The sequence below is a fragment of the Podarcis bocagei genome, assembly GCF_964188305.1.
Source record: "Podarcis bocagei genome assembly, chromosome: 3".
Classification (NCBI taxonomy): Eukaryota; Metazoa; Chordata; class Lepidosauria; order Squamata; family Lacertidae; genus Podarcis; species Podarcis bocagei.
The window spans coordinates 71,942,463-71,960,019 of record NC_138127.1 but is presented as its reverse complement, the minus strand read 5'-3'; the positions used below and the strand labels follow the sequence as shown (position 1 = coordinate 71,960,019).

At 43.5% G+C, this 17,557-nt stretch overlaps 1 protein-coding gene across 5 annotated transcripts in view; it reads left to right on the top strand.

Moving 5' to 3' along the window:
• Nucleotides 1–17,557, top strand: part of MDGA1 (MAM domain containing glycosylphosphatidylinositol anchor 1) — a 253,690-nt gene that overhangs the window by 74,541 nt on the left and 161,592 nt on the right. For all 5 annotated transcript variants that reach the window (XR_014005922.1, XR_014005923.1, XM_081186380.1 and 2 more), the window contains exons 2-3: nucleotides 8,299–8,438; nucleotides 12,348–12,522. Coding sequence is in view for 3 of the 5 variants with exons in the window: in XM_081186380.1 (XP_081042506.1) it covers nucleotides 8,299–8,438; nucleotides 12,348–12,522 (315 nt within the window). In the remaining 2 variants the exon portion in view is untranslated. The remainder of the gene's footprint in view (nucleotides 1–8,298; nucleotides 8,439–12,347; nucleotides 12,523–17,557) is intronic.

Below are 17,557 nucleotides of genomic sequence, written 5' to 3'. Positions count from 1 at the left end.
ATTATTGCCGTAATATGTGAGGTTTATGAGACTTCTGCTACTGAAAGGATGGTCATGTTCATAAAAAGCAGCATTGGGGAAAGAAGTGCTTTTTTGGCAATGATCAAGCCAACATTTTAACTATTATAAGTTAGAATTAAAACATTCAGTTCAACATAACAGCCGGACTAAATGCAATAACGGGCCATCAGAATGCAGGCACTTTCCTGATTAAAGTAAAGCAGAGAGGGAAATCCAGGATTAATGGCGTAGAAAGGAGCTTGGGTGGTACCAAAAAAACAACAGCAACAAACCAACCTCACAACTATTTAGTGTTCACTTATTACTGAGCTACATCCTGGGTGACATAGCCCAGTGGAAATGGTCATCTTGCAGCCCGGATACCAACGACTTCTCTTTAAATCTCTCAGTGCAGCAGGGGGGGAAACAACCGCAGCTCTTCCCTGCTGTTCCTTCCCTTCTCCCATCAGCCACCCTTTCCTGTACCTGCCCTGGCCAGCAGATCTGCTGCACAACACTTAAGGGAGGAGACAAACAGAACAGGAGAGAGAATGGACAGGAGGAGTTAAAACTACATTACCTCCCACTGCACAGAGGGATTTTGAGGGATTCATGCAGTGTCTGGTGTGTGAGTATGTTCTTAAAGAGAGTTGAGTCTTCCATTCACATAGCCAATATGGGGAGTTGTGGGCTGGGCACATGTCAAAGAACGCACACATGGAGAGCTGTTGGTGCACAGAAGTCTCATACCATACTGTATTTGTTTCTCTGCCTTCCATATGTTCTGTTGTACGCTGAAGCACAAAACTGGAAAAGTGGGAGTCTATTGCATGCATAAGCCCCTTGTTTTGAGTTACCACATTAATAAATATATAGACATTGGCTCTGTGCCTTTAGCAGTTGCATTACAAAGCAGAAATCAACAGGTGAAGCTTTCCCCATCAGCATCAGCTCCACGCTGTGAAAAGCTCTGGTTGTCAAGCTCTGGCTGTCATGACTCTTGCAGTCAATAACAAGACACAAAGGCTCTATCCCCTGAGAGCTGTTACGCCTTGCTGCCTAAGTTTCCACAGCCTAACCCCAGCACCTCTGCATCCCTGCCCATAGGTCTTTGCTAAAAAATCCATTCTCCTGAAGAGAATTTCAGAGCATCTCTATTTCTTTTTTGTGGCAAGACTTTGGGCAAGTCTACTTGCCTCTCAGCCAAGACCAGTTCAGAGTAGATTTATTTTAAAATCACTTTGCTCTAAGCTAAGCTAGTCAGATTCTCTGTGAGCTGCTCTTAGCTTTAAGCTGATTATTTCTTAATTTTATTTTCATTTTAAAAAATACACCAGATCCCCATACAGTGACATTGGCCAGTCATCTGATGAGTTTGTTTACTAATGCTTCAGGCAGCAGCCTCTGTACAGTACAATCCCCTGTATTCCATAGCATGTATGTAAAAAGTTGTGAGAATCAGTAGCAGTAGCCACAAGCCTCTTAGACTAGGGCTGCGATACCAGTCTCTTGAACTGTCAGATATCTTCTGAATGTGCGCTGGTGAATAAATATGGAGAAATGATAACAAGTAGAGAGCAAATGTTAGAGACTGTGGAAGGATTCTATGCAGGTGTGCTATGAATCCCAAGCTATAGAAGAGAATGACCATGAACAGAACCCCCCGACAAAAGGTAATACAAGAAGTTAGAAACGAAAGAGGAGATAGCTGAGATATTGGCAAAACTTATTAAATGAATGCCTGCAGCAAGGTAAGGCCCCAAATGTATGGAATAATTCCAAGGACGTAATAGTGTTCAAAAAAGGAAATAAGCAAAAGAAAAATTGGGAATTATCAGCTGATAAGCCTCTTGTTGCATATACACAAACTATTAAATAAAATAATTGGTAAAGCGTGTTCTCCTTCATGGAGAGCACGTGTTGCGGTGGGGGCTGCCAGGACACTCCAAAGTTGGGGGGCAGGCTAATTGATTGTTGGCCACTGATATGATTGGGGCTTCCCTTGTTGTTGGGAAGAAGTTAATGTTGCCATTTTTTGATTGACAGCCAGAAATAGTAAAACTCCTTGCACGAGGCTAGAGCTTCCTCTTTTCGCCCGTGCATCAGATTGCCCGTCCCTCCCTCCCTAGAATAGGGTTGTTCGCTTTGACCTTGCTATGCCTGTCATGGGGTCGTCTGCTTTGGAGCGGGGCCTGGTAGGAATTTTGTCCATCTGGCTGATTGGCTGGGGCCATTTGGTTTTTGCCTACTGCGTAGCAAATCGTCACAACTTGTAAGGTTCGCGGTTAGGCATTGGTTTATGGTTTGGTTGGTTGAGGGGCATGGATTGGCTGTGCCTGCCCCTCTAATGCTGCTGCTGCAAGGGATTCCGTTAAAGGAATTGGGGGCTAACTATTGCTTGTCCACTCTGTCAAGGGGGCTCGGGCCATAGCAATGAGCTCCTGGTTGCACTTGGGGTGAGGGCAGGTTCCCTGCTCCGCGTAACCCCCAAGTGTATTCCCCCATTCTGACTTCCGCATCGTGCGGAATGTCAGACTGTCCCCCATGGTGGGGGCAGATAGTCGCAACCAATGCCTACGCAACCACTCACAAATTTGTATTTTAATAAAGTTGTGGCCAAAATTATGCCAAAAATCTTAAACAAAAACTTCTGTGTGATGTGTGAGTTATTGGGGTGGACCTGGGGACCTCGACACGCAAATGCTTAACTAAGAAAATGGCTGATTATTAACCTAGTGGAGCTTAAGAAAGGATATGCCACATCTGTTAACTATGAAAATATTGATAAAAAATTGCTGGGATTCTCTCACCAAAGAGTCCTTGCCCCAAACCTGGATCTTGGTATCCAGGGAATTCTCCTTTCTATATGCATATTCTTTTTCCTTGCCACCAACAAACTGGATGCTAGCAAGGAAGCAGCCACTGATTTATTTAACTTTGATCCCATAGAGCCTGAAGGTGGAATGATGTGGCAGCTTTGTCGTGGAGCTATTTTATAGTGTCCTTTTGACTTTTTTTGCCTTGTAGTTTTATTCTCACAAGCCCCAAATCCCCCTTTCTAGGTTTATATAAATGTTTCATCCTCGCAATACTGGTGTACTTAGTAAACATTAATCCCTCGTCCTCCTGGGAAGGGCAGGCCTCCCATCTGCTCAGCTTTGCATTCTGTCTTGGGCATGTTTGTTTTTTAATGACAGCCGAGGTTCTTGTGAGCATAATAGCAGGAGGTCTCTGCAGATGTTGAAGGCAGGGAAAGGAGGGGCAGCTATGAGCTCCAGCGTATTTGCTGTAAAGGCGTTCTAGTAAACACATTGAATCTATTAATCCACAATTGTTTGGATAGTACTTGTGGAATAATCCTGCCAATAAATCACCAGTCATCTGGAAAGAGAAACAGAGGAGAAGAGGGAGGGAAGAGAGCTCCTGTGTAGCAATTGTGGTGGTGATCCATAGAGAACTGCTATCCATTCATAAATATCCGCCAGTTAGAACAAGTTAATTCACAACAAGTTTACTAGCAGTTAAAATGCCACGCAGGTTTCATTTGTCATCTGACAGATACCAGGGTTTGCAATTGATCCAGTCTATTTTTGAAGAGCTTGTTAGCACATTTCATACAGTGGGTGGGTAGCTTGTATAGATCTAATGTCTGTTCTCAAAGTGTGACTCAGTTGGCCCCAATCCAGGCGTAGAACTGGCATTCCCAATTTGCATCCTGGTGTAATGAAAAAATAGCATTCTTTTCAGTTACAAAGCCTCTCCCCCACTCTGAAATTGAAATTTGTTTATGTAGGTGGGAAGACAAATGCATGTGTTGGAAGAAAAGTATGGTATAAGTTCAATTCCCAGCTTTTCATTTGTGCTGCAATCATAGGACCAGCTCTTCTTGAGTCAGGGCTTAGAGGAAACTAAGAGAGAGTGCTTATATGATGTGCAAGTAGTTAGTGGGAAATCACCCACCATCTTCCGGCCTGTACATGGTACTGGAAACTAAGCACACCTTTTCAAGGAGCACAGAAGGACTCAACTCTTGAGTACCTTGTTTCTGAATGAAACCAGCAACTGTATCTAAACATGGTCCTCCTATGCCTTCGCCCATGGAAGGTGAAGAGGGCTAAGCTCCAATCATACTGAAATCATTCATGGCAGGCCTGGAGCTGAGTCTCTATTCTGGCACTATAATTTTAGTCAGAGGCTCCTGCATCACGTGTGTAATGAATCTTCCAGTATCCACACCATAATCCAAAATCATCTGAACTTACCATATGTCGTTCATGTTAAGGTTACCTTAATTTTATTCAAGATTCTGAATGCCTTGGAGCTATTATATGAGACTGTGCTTGCTGCATTTGCTTATTTGGAAATATGAGTATTGTATCTTTCCAGCAGCCTTAGAGGATTCTGCCATACATCACACTTACAAGATTTCATCATAGTCATCTCTTTGTAGTCTTGTCACCAGGCCTCCTGAGACATTTATCCTTCTGTTTTCCTTCTGGATTTACTTTGTTTCATTAACAAACAGATGCCACACCATATTAAGAAAGCAAAGTCTGCAGTAGATGTTTGGAATGTGATGTAGATAAGAATTATTCCAAACAAACACTCTTGAAGATGATTATCGCTCATTTTGTCTCCAGGTGCTGGTAGTTGACTCACACCATAAATGCATAATCTTTATAACAGTGAATCGTAGGTGTCAATAGTTGTGTCAACCCCATCATTCTTTCCCACAACCAGTGTGAAGTAAAGAGCACCTAGTTACACTTGCAGCTATATTTTGGTTACCTAAGGCTGGTCCTCTGAATCCCTTCAGTGAGCCAGTTGTACTGACTATTCTAGTCTATTCCAGGCTCAGTTCAAAGTGTTGGGTACTACCTTTAAAGCCGTAAATGGTTTAGAACCAGAGTATCTAAGGACTCTATAATCCTGCTCACCCAGGGAAGCTTTGCATCTGAGGTTCATCTGGCGGGGGGCTTTATCTGTGGTTGCAACCAGGTTACGAAACTCTGCCCAGAGAAATCCGTTTGACTTCTTCACTGTCTTTTTGATACTTCTTCAATACATTTTTATTCAAGCAGGCATTTAATTTGTCTAGTTGACTGCTATTTGGTTGATATTTAATTTTTTAAAATTTTCTGTCCTGTCTGTAATTAATCCTTTTAGCAATTTTAAAATAATGAAGTAGTTAATATTGATTGTTTAGATTGCATTTAATTGTGACCATTGGTCACCATGGGCACGAGTTTAAAGTGGAAAGGTAGCTTGTCCAGATTAAACACTAATCCACCATTTGCACTGTTGTTCTGCTACCACAAAAGTGATAATACATTACTCATTCAAGGTATTTTGCATCCATTGGTGGTGGTTGCTTGCGTTATTGCAATAATGCAGCAACTTGCTAGCGACAGAATAGATGCTTTTCATTCACAAGGTCCCAGGTTGGCTAAAGGATCTCAGGTCAGGGAACATTTCTTCACAAGAGCTTGGACAGCTAGACAGCTCTAGTTACAACTGTCTGACTCATAGAAGGTGGGTTCATGTGTTGCAAAGTAGCATGAATGTTTGTACCCTTGGAAATTTAATATCTCTAAACAAAGGAACGAATACCTATGGAGATTTGCTTTTTGTGCGTTTTAAAATGCATACAAAAGGGAGCAAACTTAGAAATAGCAGTGGTGGTTGAGCAGGCTTGAGCTGTGGTGGTTCTTGCAGCTATTTGTGCTGTGCAGTCTGGTGTTCTTTTCTTTTAGAGATTCCTATAGCCTTTGCAGTGTTTGCAATAAAAGCCCAGGGCCAGATAGCTTAGGCACTGTAGCAGTCTCTCACTAAAGTTAAATGCTCCAACAGCAGAATGCTCATCCATTTGCTGAGTAGTTCAACACGAACACCTACTCATAAGCGGGAGCTCTGCATGATGAGGAAACATGGTTGTGTTAGTTTTCCAATGGCACGGAGCCCATAACCATGAGTATGGGCTCCCATGTTTGGAGAAAAGTCCATATAGCCACAGGTGCTGCAGAACGAAGACCTGGCCATTGGGGTTAGGGGCTGAAAGTATAGCCCTGCTCCACATCAACATATTAAAATCTGTTAAAATCTGGCCTGAAGGTGCTATTCACCAGCTGCAGGACTGTTTTGAGAGAACCAATTGGGATATTTTCGATCGTTCGGACCTGGAGGAGCACACGGCGGCAGTTCTGTGCTATATCAACCACTGCACAGACACTGTCACAGTAAATAAATCCATCCGGTTTTATCCTAATCAAAAACCTTGGATGAATGGAGAGGTCCAGTGCCTGCTGCGGGAAAGGAACAGGGCTTTCAGGTCGGGCGAGGTGCAGCTTTACAGTGTGGCAAGAGCAAACTTGAAGAGGGGCATTCGACGGGCAAAACTGGATTATAGGCAGAGGATTGAGGGTAATTTAAGGAGCAACAACATAAGACAGATGTGGCAGGGGATTCAGCATATTACCAACTACAAACCTAACCTTGGCGCTGTCGACGGCGACCCTTTGCTGGCGGAGGAGCTTAACCTCTTCTTTGCTCGCTTCGAGAAGGAGCCACCTGAGACGCCGGTATTACAGCCACCAGCCCATAGGGGCCCCTCATTCACTGTAGAGGAGCACGAGGTGAGACAAGTATTGAGGATGGTGAATCCGAGGAAGGCGGCTGGACCTGATGGCATCACTGGAAAGGTGTTGAAGGGCTGTGCGGATCAGCTGGCGAGGGTCTTTACTAAGATCTTCAACAAGTCCTTACACCAGTCTATTGTCCCACCCTGCCTGAAGTCGTCAACTATTGTCCCTCTGCCTAAAAAATCCACAATCAGTAGTTTGAATGACTACAGACCAGTTGCACTGACTCCAATCATCATGAAGTGTTTTGAGAAACTGGTGCGCCGTCATATTATTTCTTGTCTTCCATCAACTTTTGACAACTACCAGTTTGCATACAGGGCAAATAGATCCACAGAAGACGCTATCACCACCACTCTCCATGCTGCTCTGTCCCATCTGGAGCAGCCGGGGAATTATGTGAGGCTGCTGTTTGTGGATTTTAGCTCTGCTTTTAACACTATCCTCCCCCATAGACTGGTGTCCAAGCTAGAGACAATTGGACTCCCCAACTCCACCTGTCTCTGGGTTTTGGATTTTTTGTCAGAACGTTCTCAGAGGGTTAGAGTAGGGTCACATGTGTCCACAGCCCTTAGCCTTAACACCGGCTCACCACAGGGTTGCGTGTTGAGTCCCCTGCTCTATGCTCTCTATACGTATGACTGTACAGCCATCTACTCCAGCAACAAAATCATCAAGTTTGCTGATGATACTACGGTGGTGGGGCTCATTTCAGGAGGGGATGAGTCCGCCTATCGGGACGAGGTGGAGCGGCTCTGTGTTTGGTGTGGAGAGAACAATCTGGCTCTTAATACGGCTAAGACCAAGGAATTGGTGGTGGATTACAGGAAAAAAAAGGCGGACATTCAGCCCTTGTATATCAACGGGGAACGGGTGGAGAGGGTGGCGGAATTCAGGTTTTTGGGAGTGACTATGGATCAGGGCATGACTTGGAGCGCAAATACCACTGCTCTGGTGAAGAAGGCCCAGCAGAGAATTTATTTCCTCAGACTTTTAAAAAAGAACAATCTGAGTGAGAGACTGCTGGTGTCCTTCTACCGAGGCTCCATAGAGAGCATACTTACATACTGTATTTGTGCTTGGTTCTCCAGTTGTACAGCTAGGGAGAGGAAGGTGCTCCAGAAGGTCATAACCACAGCCCAAAGGATTATTGGTCACCCTCTCCCACCTTTGGAAGAACTGTACGGTTCCCGTTGCCTTAGGAAAGCAAACAACATCCTGCAGGATCCATCTCACCCGGGATACAGTCTGTTTGCACTACTGCCTTCTGGCAGGAGGTATAGAAACATCAAGTCAAGGACAAATAGACTGAAAAACAGTTTCTATCCAAGAGCTGTGGCCTTTTTGAATGCTGTAACTCGATAGTGAGATCTGGGAGTTTTTGGGGGTGGGTGTGGGTGTGGTTGGAAGGTGGTTTGTTTGGTTGTTGTTGTTGTTTTGCTTTTGTTGTTTTTAAGGGATGGCATCCAATTTCGTTGCACTTGTGCAATGTTGCACTAGTGTAATGACAATAAAGAATCTATCTATCTATCTATCTATCTATCTATCTATCTATCTATCTATATGCCCCATGTGTTAGTAATGCATCAATAGAGCTTCATTGAGTGGGCATGGGTTGCACTGGATATTAGCATCCCTAATTCTTTCTTTTTCTTCATAGCTCCTGCTCAGGCCCAAATCATCCATGCTGGGCAAGCATGTGTTGTAAAAGAAGATAACATCAGTGAACGAGTGTACACAATTCGGGAGGGTGACACCCTTGTTCTGCAGTGTTTGGTTACGGGGCACCCACGGCCACAGGTAACCTTTCTGTCCCTTTTACCGCCTGCAACACTTTCACTCTTTATCTGCTGTTTTGCCAAATGCCAGGAATTCCCCTCTATGTTAGTGTAGATGTTCTGTAGAACATCTGTGTGTGAGGAGCTCAGAAATAGCCAATGTCCTGATTAATGAAATGCTTTGCAAAAATCATTGTTCTGCTGCCACAGCTGGATATTGTAGTGTTCCATCTTCAGTTCAAGCATTCTCTTTTGTAGAAATTCTGAGCCCACCTCTGCCCATTTGTATTTGGAGATTGCTGACTCAGATACTTGGCCATGCTAAGTCAACCCATTTCCCAGAAGGATATGATTTTGAAGCGTTACTGACCTTTACTGGAGTCCCATGGTACGAGGGTGAGAGACGCTCCCAACATAGTAGACAATGATGTGTGCAGACAAGACTCTCATCCTAGGGACACCATCACTAAAAGCCAGCCAGTGCTTGCCTAAATGGACCCGGGAGAACATGGCATGAATTGGATAGGGGCCTCCAGGGAGTAAGGTACATTAAGAGCAGAAGAAATCACAGCACTTCCCGCCTGCTCTTGCATAGCCTTACTAGTCACAGAAGCTGAATTGCTGTGACTGCCAGTCATCTTCTCTGTGGATTCACAAGCAAGTAGCTATTTTCAAAATAGGATGTAGGACACAATGCACCTAAGAGGGCAAACTAGTTAAAAGAATTCAAGCTGCGAGAGCTATTCACTGGGCAAGCACCCATTTCCCTCAGGAACGGCCCTACTATTAGGCAAAGTGAGGAAAGAAGCAGTGCTGTGGCACATGGCCTGACCTGCACCCCCTAAGCTAGCCTGCTGCCCTCAAGCATTATGGAGAAAGCTGCTCTATCTCCAGCATTTAATGTGGAATGTACTTCATCTCAGGCAGCAAAATGCCTTGGACCAGCCCTGTATGGTGTTCTTAAGATGTGTCTTTCTGATTCCTTACTAATCTGGGATTAATATCCTCTCCATGTTCTGTTGTCACAAAAATGATAAAAGATTAGAATCCCACCTGTTTGCATTAGACTCAAAACAGACTCAAAAGGTAGTTTATAATCCCACTGTGGTGGCGGGGAGGGAAGGTAGAAATCATTTTGAAATACAAGTGGACCTTCCTGGGGAAACACCACTACAGAGAAAGCCTTGTTCCTTGTAACCACAAATGCAGCTTCAAAAGACAACAGCACCAGATGACTTTAGCCTGAGTGCGTGGGAAAGTGGTGCTTGAAAGATTTCACCGTGTGAATCAATCCTTAGCTATAGCCATTGCAGAGGGCAGTTGATCTATAGTAACAAATATGGATGATTATGCAGACTATTTTCTTTCTGTAGACATAAATAAGGATTATAAAGATTACATGAGAATCACAGCTATGCAGATTCTACATTCTGCTTAGAGCATGGTTTACCAGACCTAGATACCATCAAAGCAGAGAGCTTAGAAATATAAACGATTCCATTTATTATAGAAGAGCAGAGAGAAACTGAAGATTCAGGAGGAATCTGGGTATTGCAGAATGTGGGATGCTTAACGTATAAATAAACAACTTGGCATATCCGCAGAAGAATGATTTACACACTTGACTTTTGAATTTTTGAACGCGAGTATGTTTGCCACCAATTCCTGCCTTCTACTCTCTTTTATCCCCCCCCCCCATACACCTCTGTCACTTTACTCATCTGGTTTCCTCCACACAAGCCAGCCGGCAATTTTAAAATGTGCATACATTTAAATGAATTAACATAAGCAAATGGTCAATGACCACTGTGAATGGAACAGCCGCCCGCTTCCCCTCATTCACTCTCTCTGTTGACACCCCCTGCATTTCCCAATCAAAGCTTTCTTTTTCTTAACCTTTGTTTTATCCTCTCCTTTCTCTTTTCTCAGTTAGTCATTAAAGCTCCAAAATGTGGTCAAACTAAATAAATGAGGCTCAAATGAAAAAAGCTGAGGAAAGATTAAAGAACTGACTGAAGCAGCCAAGCAAACAGAATGCACTTTGAGAGGCTTCAGGCCTCTAATGAGAGGACAAAGGCTAAATAAATCCCTCATGGGCACCCATTAGCAGAGAAACACTGAACAATTTGGGGTGCTGGGTGGAGGCCATAGAACCCTATCATCTGCAAGCTGAATTTCCCTAGTACATAGGTCTGTAGAAAAGGAGGGGAGTCGGATCAAAGTCAGAACTGTGGGCTGCTATTGATATTGTTGTTCTCCTTCATAGTATACAGTATGAACCCACGCTCATTTCTCCACCACCCTTCTTAGGCTTTGTGTGGCCCTTAGCAAATCACTACGTTTGATCTTTGCTTCATCCTCTGCAAAATGGGGATAATTGTGCCCTAGCTCTCAGTGTTATTCTACTAAGAAAGAACAAGTGATAAGCAATTATAGCCTGAGGTAGAAATGGCTTCCCCCTCCACTCTCACACACAAATGTTTGCAATGTTTTCTTCCAGAATTTCCCAAATATTTTGGGTTACGTATTTTTGTGGAAATGCATGAAGATGTTACAGTATTGTTTTCCTGAGTCTTCCCGCCTACTTCTTTCCCCCTCACCTTCCTGGCTTGGTTCATATGCCAGCCTGGGTGGCATGGTCTCCACAAGGAACCCAAAGCATTGTTCGCACAGCTGTGTGGGTAGTTGAATTTATCTAGCCTGCTCACATAGTTCACACTAGCCATAACCTTGCTGGTGAAGCCTGCAGGTATCTGGGGTGAAGGTATGGCTATTGTTGGCTAAACCACCTGCTCAGAACATAGTAAGCTACCTTATGCTGAGTCAGACAATTGATCCATCTATCTCAGTTCTGACTACTTTGGCTGTGGCTTTTAAGCGTTTTAGACAGACTGGAGTCTTGCGCAGCCCTGCCAGAAGATGTTCAGGATTGAGCTCGGGGCCTTCTGCTTGCAAAGGTTATACTTTGTCACTGAGCTACAGAGCTTCATACAAGCCATGGTCCTTCATATGTCCAGGAAGCCATGTGATTCGGCTTCTCACCAGCAGCCTAATAATAATAATAATAATAATAATAATAATAATAATAATAATAATAGCAACAATAACAACAACAATAATAAATAATTTTGTTTATACCCCGCCCTCCCTGGCTAAGACTGGGCTCAGGGCAGCTAACATCAAAATATATAATACGTTAAAAACATAAAGTCAAACAATCAATTAAAATACAGCTTAAAATCAGATTAAGATCAAAATAAAATCAGATGACAACCCACAAATTATAACTATAAGTGTTGGGATCATTAAGTGCTCACCAGGGCCAACTATTTGTGTTAGTCTTATATGGGCCGGTGGGAAGAGTTAGGGAGGCCACTTACATGCAGGATCTTATAAAAGGAGGGGGGTCAGACTGGGCCCCAACCAAAGGCACGGCGGAACAGCTCCATCTTGCAGGCCCTGCAGAAAGATGTCAAATCCTGCAGGGCCCTGGTCTCTTGCAGCAGAGCGTTCCACTAGTGAAACTGCATATGAAAAAGACTTGCTCAGGCTTCGGTTAGAGCACTAACAGATGGGAAATAAGCTGCATTCAGAGCTGCTGCAAAGTTTTAAAGAGATGAGTTTTTGTTTGAAAGACCCTCTGCCGAGAATTTTGTTTTCTTGTGGTGGCTGGGTCAAAGCAGGCACATATTTTCGATAGATGATAGATAGATAGATAGATGATAGATAGATAGATAGATAGATAGATAGATAGATAGATAGATGATAGATAGATAGATAGATAGATAGATAGATAGATAGATAGATAGATAGCAAGCACAAGATGTGAGAGCTGGTAATGATTTGCTGTGTTAGGCCCCAATGCTAAGTTTGTCTGTGTCCTATAGCTGTGCTTTCTCTCTTTCTCTGTTTTTCTCATTCCCTCTTTTAGGTGAGGTGGACCAAAACTGCTGGCAGCGCCTCGGACAAATTCCAAGAGACATCGGTGTTTAATGAGACCCTTCGGATTGAGAAGATCCAGAGGCTGCAGGGGGGTCGCTATTATTGTAAAGCAGAGAATGGGGTTGGGGTCCCTGCCATCAAGTCCATTCGAGTAGATGTGCAGTGTAAGTCATTTTGTGGCCATCCAAAGCTTCCCACAGTTCTACTGCGTGCCGGTATCTGATCGCTTGGCTAGTGAAATTCTGCATTGACCTAGAAGCATCCTCATACCTCAGAGGCAAAGGGACAGGCACTGCTACTGCCACACTCACTTGAAGGTGCTGATCTTGGAATACCGGACCATTTTTTTAATGTGGTTAACTGGGGACTAAATTATTTATGAATGACTATATGAATGAGAAAGAGAGTGGTGTCTTGAGTGGAGTGCTGGACTTGGATCAGGTAGGTTTGGGTGTCCTTGAAGAAGAATGCTAAACCATGGTTTGATATGACATGAATTAAGAGAAGTGAACCTCAGGCTCATATGCTTCCATCCTATCCCTTCATGAGCACAAGGAAAAGATTAACCAGCTTATGTCTGAATGGAGGAAACTCTCATTAGTTTAGACTATGTTTTATTGAATGAAGCAAAGATCAAACCATAGTTTATGATCCTGTCCTATATGGGTGTACTTAACTGTTTAAACTACCCAACGTTCCCCGAGTTCGGATGTAATGCTTAACTTAAACCAGTGATTCGATGCTTCAGATCCCTTCCTCATGGCTGTATGATGGAGAGTATATGAACCTGACACTTGGCTTGGCTCATTCATGTCATGCCAAACCATGGTTTAGCATTACGCCTGAAACAGGACACCGTATGCCAGCCTAATCACTGTATGAGGCCACCATGATTAAAAAAACAATAATCTTGTATTGCCCTATTTCAGCCTAACCCACTTCACATGTTTATCACCCTCAACTCACATAGTCACACAAATGTGACAAATAAATAACATAATAAATGTAAGACTACAATAAGAAGGAAGCTCACTATCCCTTTAATTTAAAATGACCCTCCATTCTGATATTTTCAAAGCCTCTGGCTTCTTAGCTTGGGTGCCTCATATTTCAGACTTGTTATTCAACACACCCTCGCCTCCCCATTTTTATATCCCTACAAGTTGATGCTTTGAGGGGATGTTTGGTATAGTCTCCTCCTCACATGCTTTTAGTGGTGATTGATCCCATCTGCATGGGATGCAATACTTTTATTTGGTCTACAAATACTTATTGCTTCCTTTTGTAGGTGCCTAGTGGCAATCACAGCAGCCTGGGAGGGGAGTTTTATAGGGCTCTAAAAGCCACTGCTGCCTCCTCCCAGCCAATCAGCCTCAGAGCAGGTTTTGAAAAACAATGTTGTAACTTGCTAGGTTTCAAAATATGTTAGATAGGAAAATTATTTAAAACCCCACATTTCACTTCAAAATCCACTTCCCCCTGCCCCTCCTAGAAGTCCACCTGAGCCCTATTTATTTCATTTAGGCAATTTCTATACTGCTTAATCTATTAAAAAAATCTATAAATGATGGGTGGCAAACTAACAAGTGTTACAAAAATAAGCAATTAAAACCCTCAATAACATTCAGAGTTTATATCGGTATTTATATATTGGTAGATACTTCTCTACTCAACACCTCCCAGCTCTTACTTGGTTCACTCCAGTTCTCACTCAGGGCCCAAACAAGCGCACATATCACACACACCCGAATCTTGTACCAAAGAGAATTCCTGGAGCCTGCTGATATGCCATCACCCTAGTGTCTAACTCTAGGATTTATAGACAGGCATCAAAGTCTGATGGAGCTTTCTCAGGCTGCCTACAGCTTTGTCTTATCCAGCACTCAAATCAGCTGCACTGTACACACCCAAATTTGATTCGGTGAGTTTCTCATGGGGTCCCACTGGTAGCAAGTAGGACCCCATTCAGAGTTGTTTATCTGCCCTCCTCTTCCAGAATCTTTGCTGTCCTATGGCAGGGCTTGCTTTCATTAGCCCTGATCATGACGTTTCAAAACAGATGTGTCTCCAACATTCAAGTGATCCATTTTGCTGTTGTTGCCCCCATAGATGGGGTGACAGAATCCCAATAGACGCCAGCTGTGGTCCTTCTTGGAAATTCATGAGCTTCTCTTAGAAAGGTTAGGCTCTCCCCTCCTTTCCTCTGTGCTTCTCCTTGCTTATCTGAACTTGATAACTCATGCCAGGCACTTTAGTTGAGAACTAAAGTGGGGCTTTATCCTTGTGGGGTTTCCCTTTGCTTCTAGGATGCTGTTTGGATCTAAGCTGATGCAGACTCCTGCTGTTCTTCATGCATCTCTGACCTTTAGAGCTATGGGGTAAATTGGGTGGCCAAGGGCTTTCTGATACTAACATCTACTCCGCAGATGGACTTGGTAATATGCTGCCTCCTTTCTACTACTTTTTCTTTTCCTGCCCTGCAGAAGAGTCTGTATTTTATGAGTGCTTCATAGATGCATGAATGGGAGGACTGGGAAGGTCCCAGTTAATCCTTTACATAGATGACCTTTAACTACATGTTCAACTGTTTGGCACAATGTCTTTCCCTCCTGCCATTAGCGTGTAACTCTTGATTGTAGATTTTCAGCTGTTAGTGGCTAGACGCAAGGCTAACATACGGTGCCTTCTGAACCACCAATGTAGCACAAAAGCACAGAGATCCATTTTTATACTGTTGACCTGGAGAAGGACCCTGCAGATTACCTTGTAGAACATGACCCCACTCCCAGCAGATGAGAATATAAGATGAGTGTGGGATCATACTGAAGACCTGTCTTTTCCAGCATCCTGTTTCCCCCAGTGACCCACCAGATGCCTTTAGCAAACTCACAAGTAGGACATGAGCCTTTACCCACTGTTGTTCCCCAGCAATTGGTATTCAGACTCATGGTGCCCCTGATCCTGGAGATAGACGCTGGGCATCGATTCTGTTTAGCCAGAATTGAGATGACAGTAGTGTGTGTCTCTCACTTTGACATGGCCAAATCTGTCCGTTTCAGTTTCTTTCAGTTTAAGTTTGGTTCTCCACATTTCCACCTCAGTCCATTAATTGTTTTTGCAAGTCCTCCTGAAAGTTCATCAGTATTTTATTGAAATTTTCTCCTAATATAAACATTTTTGGCAAACATATGCTCTATAATCTAATGCATTGTTGCATGTGATTTTCACATGCATTTGTATGCACACTTTAGCCAAGTATATGCATTTTTGTACACGTCACTTGGCTAGAGAACTGCACTGGAAAATTCAGAGAAGTTCAGGTTTCAAAGGATGTCAGCGTTTTGGTTGTCTGTTGCAGATAGGTAGCCGTGTTGGTCTGCCATAGTCAAAATAAAAAAATTCCTTCCAGTAGCACCTTAAAGACCAACTTAGTTGGTCTTTAAGGTGCTACTGGAAGGAATTTTTTTATTTTGGTTGTCTGTTGTTTCTGAAAGTACAAATTAGGCCTCAGATGTGAATTGTACCAAATTTCTCTCCTGTCCCAACTTGGGACTGAGACCAAATCACTGCTAGCAAAGAAAGACTAAAACACAAGTAGACAACAAGCCACAGATTCCTAAGGTGGCTCCACTGAAGTAATAGCAATGGCACCAGCCGTGAGCATCGTCTTGCTTGTTGACCATCCTTGTTCAGAAGATGGTGCCCTTCCAGAAGAGCCAAAGTTGTTTGTAGACTGAATTCCAAAGCAGCTCTCAGTTTGCAGGAGAGCATTAGGTCATGTGTTGCCATTTCCCCACCCAGATCTGTTTTCAAAGCTTCCCATAAATCCCTGCAGGAGAAAGCCAGGCGGCCTGCTGCTGTGTTTCAATTAATGCCAGCCAGGCAGGTGTGCTGGGGATGTAGGAAACTGCTGTCACTAGCACAAAGTCCCCAGTTATCAGCATTAATCAGGGAAGCTGCTGCTTGGAGCCTTTCCATGTTGGGAGAAAGAAAAAGGGAAGCCAGATGGAAGGAAGGGACATTTAAAAGTTATGTTGGTATTGAAACATCCCACATGGTTGTATCAATTGGCAAGTCACCAACCCGTGAGTTGAATTAATTTGTAACATAGCTTAGATGAAATCTTTATTCTACTAGGTAGGCCATTTTAGTAGGGAGCTGTTGTGAAGTGCCTTGAACTCTCAAAAGCGCTATGTAAATGTTAGTTGTCAGTAATATTTCTTATCTTTGCTAAGATTTGAGCCTTTGGATTATTCTACCTATTGTAGGGAGATGTCGAGGCTTAGCTGGAGTGGAATGGAGTCTTGCAGAGAAGCAAGAAGAGTTTGTGGTGCCAGATTTCAGGGTGCACACAAACTTCCTGCGGCTCCAAGCATCTTCCTACAGACAAGTTGAGGAACAGGAAATTATGGTGGGATTTTCAGTTCTCCTGTCCCCTTAAAAAAAAAAAAAACTATAGGAAATCACTCCCCAATTTAATGGAAGATGAAATGGAGCCAAGAAAGTGGGGAGTGGTTTTTGGCCCATCTTTAGTATGACGTCATCCTTTTGTGCCCCGCCCACACTGATCCCACCATGCCACTTGCAGCTCTGTTCATGTGGCTGCCAGATTCTCCTGATACCCAAACCCATGTAGCCACCTCCCTCCCTACATTACACTGAAACAGCTCCACTCCCAGAGCTCTATCATTGCTTGATGCTGGCAAGACCATAGTTGACTTAAGCAAATTGGAATTCTCCTGCCCTTTCAGGGGCATTTTTGTTACAAACCCATCAGTGCACAAGGCAAGATCCCCCCCCAACAAAAAATGTTTGGCCCACCATTACATCATCATAGGGTAATGTTAACTGCTTTATCCAAGGATAGAGCCCACAAAGCCCTCTTAATTTCAAACCAGCCCATTGAATCACAAAGACGTGAATTTGGATAAATGGGAGATTCATGCTCATTTCTTACTTTTATTTTTGACACGATTGAACCACTACAGCTATACTTTCCTCTGCCACTTTGGCACAGCAAGGTCTTTCCTGAATGCTCCCCAGCATGGCCAGAGATGATAGTTTTCACATCCTGGAGACTGATAGAGAATTCAGATTCTCCAGCAGCGGATAAAGATGAGGACTCGCCACACTACGGAGCATTTGGAAGAAAAACTTGCCTGGCAAAATTGGGAAGGAAAAGTCACCTTGTTATAGCTA